This window comes from Tachysurus fulvidraco, chromosome 26, assembly GCF_022655615.1.
Source record: "Tachysurus fulvidraco isolate hzauxx_2018 chromosome 26, HZAU_PFXX_2.0, whole genome shotgun sequence".
NCBI lineage: Eukaryota > Metazoa > Chordata > Actinopteri > Siluriformes > Bagridae > Tachysurus > Tachysurus fulvidraco.
The window spans coordinates 16,891,649-16,895,967 of NC_062543.1; the positions used below are offsets into that span (position 1 = coordinate 16,891,649).

General features: G+C 46.2%; 1 protein-coding gene across 9 annotated transcripts in view; it reads right to left on the minus strand.

Annotated features, from left to right (window-relative positions):
* Positions 1-378: 378 nt before the first annotated feature.
* Positions 379-4,319, minus strand: part of mtmr2 (myotubularin related protein 2) — a 7,597-nt gene continuing 3,656 nt past the window's right edge. For all 9 annotated transcript variants that reach the window (XM_027148333.2, XM_047809099.1, XM_047809098.1 and 6 more), the window contains 9 exons: positions 4,230-4,313; positions 3,944-4,093; positions 3,612-3,800; positions 3,241-3,426; positions 2,258-2,464; positions 1,714-1,806; positions 1,457-1,570; positions 1,003-1,179; positions 379-857 (listed from right to left, as the gene is read on the minus strand). In XM_027148333.2, the coding sequence (XP_027004134.2) occupies positions 693-857; positions 1,003-1,179; positions 1,457-1,570; positions 1,714-1,806; positions 2,258-2,464; positions 3,241-3,426; positions 3,612-3,800; positions 3,944-4,093; positions 4,230-4,313 (1,365 nt within the window). In that variant the 3' untranslated portion in view covers positions 379-692. The remainder of the gene's footprint in view (positions 858-1,002; positions 1,180-1,456; positions 1,571-1,713; positions 1,807-2,257; positions 2,465-3,240; positions 3,427-3,611; positions 3,801-3,943; positions 4,094-4,229; positions 4,314-4,319) is intronic.

Here is a 4,319-nt window from a genome sequence, read left to right on the forward strand (position 1 = left end):
TAATGGAGAACAGCAGATTTGGTCATGTGACTGGGCAGGTTTATATAAAGGGGCCTAATGGTTAGAGAGTCGTAACCTAAGGCTCGTAACCCTAAGGTTGTGGGTTCGAGTCTCGGGCTGGCCATGACTGAGGTGCCCTTGAGCAAGGCACCGAACTCCCCAACTGCTCCCCGGGCGCCGCAGCATAAATGGCTGCCCACTGCTCCAGGTGTGTGTTCACGGTGTGTGTGTTCACGGTGTGTGTGTTCACTGTGTGTGTGTGTTCACGGTGTGTGTGTGTGTGTTCACTGCTGTGTGTGTGTGTGTGTTCACTGCTGTGTGTGTGTGTGTGTTCACTGCTGTGTGTGTGTGTGTGTTCACTGCTGTGTGTGTGTGTGTGTGTGTGTGTGTTCACTGCTGTGTGTGTGTGTGTGTGTGTGTGTGTGTGTGTGTGTGTGTGTGCACTTTGGATGGGTTAAATGCAGAGAACAAATTCTGAGTGTGTGTCACGGTACTTAGCCGTATGTCACGACACAAATCTGACTAAATCCTACAGTACTGATCAGTAAGTAGTGTTAATAAGGCATTATGTGTTAGAGTTTAACGCTACATTAGCTTTGTATATTAGTGTGTTTAGTTTAGACTGGTCACAGAGACAGGATAAGAGGCAAAGAGGCAGAAACTCACAGAGAGGCAGACAAATAAATAGTCAATCATATAAAGGACTGTATAGTGGGAGTGGGGGGAGTGGGGGGAGTGGGTGACCCCGCCTTCTCAGGAGATCCTCGACTGGCTACTTCATGCTGAAGTTCCTCCACTCGTTTCTGAAGCTCCGCTCTTTTAGCAAGCAGCTCTTTATAGCGCTGATGCAATGGCTCCTGCACACACACACACACACACACACACACACACACACACACACACACACACACACACACACACACACAGGTTTGTAAATACTTTATATTACTAAAGCACTGTGAAGCTGACTTATTGTGTGTGTGTGTATGTGTGTGTGTATACTTGTGGTCTGAGGCGGGGGTTCCAGCGAATGTAGTAGGAGGTCCAAAGCTGTAGGTGTCGGATGGAGACGGAGGGAAATAGCACGTGTGTGTCGTAGTGAACATACAAAGGATTCACAAACTCCTCCCACTGACTGTTAATAAATGACCAAAGCGAGACAGTGCGCTTCTGTGCCTCCTACACACACACACACACACACACACACACACACACACACACCACTTAATCTCAGGCTGTGCTCCAAACTCTCTTCCTTCTAGTGCACTACATTAGGACCAGACCATCATCAGTCCACTGTGGCTGTGTTTCAAACCACCACACACACTACACAGAATGCAGTAGAGAACAAGTGATGATGATGTTTAAGTGCACTATATAGTAAATAAGGACACGCACTCATGCACAAACACACACTCGTGCACAAACACACACTCGTGCACAAACACACACTCACCTCAGAGAGTTTCTGCTGTTCTGAGTTAAACAGAAACGTTCCAAAAAGACAGCTGTAAAGATGATCCAGCAACGTCAACAGGAAGTACTCGTTAAACTCAAATGCTGCAGGGAACTACACACACACACACACACACACACACACACACACACACACACACACATACACACACACACACACACACCTGAGTGTCATCAAACATTACACACCTCAGTAGATGGAGTTTCAGGGATGTTATGGTAACTATGGTAACTGACCTGCTGTGCCATCTGCCACACACAGTCAATGAACTGCAGGAAGATGGGGGAGCGATCAGCATCAGTATGGTTCTGATCACCATGACCCACCCTCTGTAACACACACACACACACACACACACACACACACACACACACACACACACACACACACACAGAGTAAACCTTGTGTAAATGCTAGCAGGTAACAGATATCTGTAATAGATAGAGAAGCTCCTCACACTCTATGTGATGGTGTGTGTTATAAGTAATCCCAGTCTGACCCACACACCACACACTCACACATGACCTAACTCATGCTTTCTTCTTTCTTTAATAAACATTTCCTTTAGCAATAAGCATAACTTTTTGCACTCTTAATTAATATTCAGGGCAGTTCGGTTCACACTCATACACTCTGTAAGCGTCTGGTGTTAGAGCCAGATGTGTCACTATGTCAGGTGTAAATGACCTACATAAGTAAAGCTGAATAGAATGGAGTGTATGTGACAGGGTATGTGTAAGATGTGTGTGTGTGTGTGTGTGTGTGTGTGTGTGTGTGTACCTGCTGGAAGCGGTGTCCGTAGCTGACCCACTCTTTCTCAATGAGGTTCTGAAATCCACGGATGGTCCTGTAGTGTGAGTCGAGCATCAGCATGCAGAGAGAGGAGAGCTGAGCTGTTCTGTCCCAGCCATCACTACAGTGGATCACCACCGACGTCTTACTGCATTCCACCTTCTCCGCTATCCTCACTGCACCTGCTAATATCATCTGCACACACACACACACACACACACACACACACACACATTTCTGTGTGCTCTGTGTTGATTGTATGTACCTGTGTTAGGAACTCAATAATCTGCCTTTACTCCTGCAGACACCTTAAACACTGTATTGCCAAATGTTTTGTGCCTTTATATGAACATAAACTTTAATGAGATCCCATTCGTTATCCACAGGGTTAAATATGGGGTTAAACTCGGTGTAGCTTCTGGGAAGGATTCAGGCTTTCCACAAGGTTTAGGTTTGTGTTTATTAGATTTTTGACGATTCCTCTAGAAACACATTTGTGAGGTCAGCGACTGATGTAGGACGAGAAGGTCTGGCTGACAGGCTACACTCAGGGTTGAGGTCAGGACTCAGTCAAGTTTGTCCACATCAGTCTCACTCAGCATGTTGGGACAGGAAAGGGACCTCCCCAATGTTCTCCAAAAAATGGGAGCATGAAATTGTCCAAAATGTCCTGGTCATGCAAGCCAAGCCCCACACTAGACAGCTCTATGTTGTGTATTTGTCTTGTGGACAACCTAACAGTTGGAATATTAAGTACTGAGTTAAGTTTCACCAATGGACTTATTGGACATGTGGGAACCTGTCAGTGTCCCACACCGGGTACAGCACTCACTCACTGAGCTCCTGAGAGCCACACATACGACTGTCAGAAACCTTTAGCAATGTTGTGGAGATCTTGTTCTGCATTTAAAATCCACCATAAACGTCCTGCATTGTATTATTGTAATAACTCTAAAATAATTTTACTCCACCTTGATGTGCTCCAGCCAATGAGTGGACTCGAGGTTGGACAGCCAATGGGATTCCTCGATGTTGGGGTAGACCACCTCCTTCAGTTTCCGTAATGACTCACGCATCACATGGATGTTGTGTATATCAAGGAAGACGAGCTCAGCATTCTGATATGCATCCTCACTCTCATACCCTCCTCCCTTCATCTACACACACACACACACACACACAAACAAACAAACACACTTACACCTATATTTCATTACTTTTGGTTTGGGAGAAGACAAAAATGACAAACGAGTGAGCACGTCCTGTAGCGACTTTATATACGTGTGTGTGTGTGTGTGTGTGTGTGTGTGTGTGTGTGTGTGTGTGTGTGTGTGAGAGAGACCTTGTTAGCGGCAGCATTGCTGCTGGGTCGAGCATCAAAGATAAAGAGTTTGTGAGACTGTGCGTTGGCATCCATTATGGCCTGTAGCAGCTTCTCATCTTCTCTGCAACGTTTCCCACTAACCCCCGACATGGGCTGTCCTGACCGTACCACTGCTGCCTGACTCTGGGGGTGCAGCCATGACAACACCTATACACACACACACACACACACACACACACACACACACACACACATCTCAGTGGTTCAGAGCTGATGATGGTGTCACTGTATGGGACTGTACCATTTTAGTGTCACTCACAGAAGTGTGTCTGTGTGATGATGTCACTGACCGGTATACGACCTCTGGCCCTAAAAGGGGCAACGCGGCGAAGATCATCATCAGTAACAGTTACCGGGACAACAAGTATAGCTGGATACGAGTCACACAACTCATAGCGATCATTCACCTTGGAAATCCTCCAACTCTCATTGGGCAGACCCTAGACACACACACACACACACACACACACACACACACACACACACACACACACACACATACACACACACACATACACATATTAGAAACACACACAAACAAATGTTACACAAAGACTAGTATAAGACAATCTGTACCTGTCTCTTGTACTCCGCCTGAGCCTCATACACCCTCCACCCGTTTTCTGGGAAAACCTGATTATACTCAAACGCAAATAAAGACTGCAG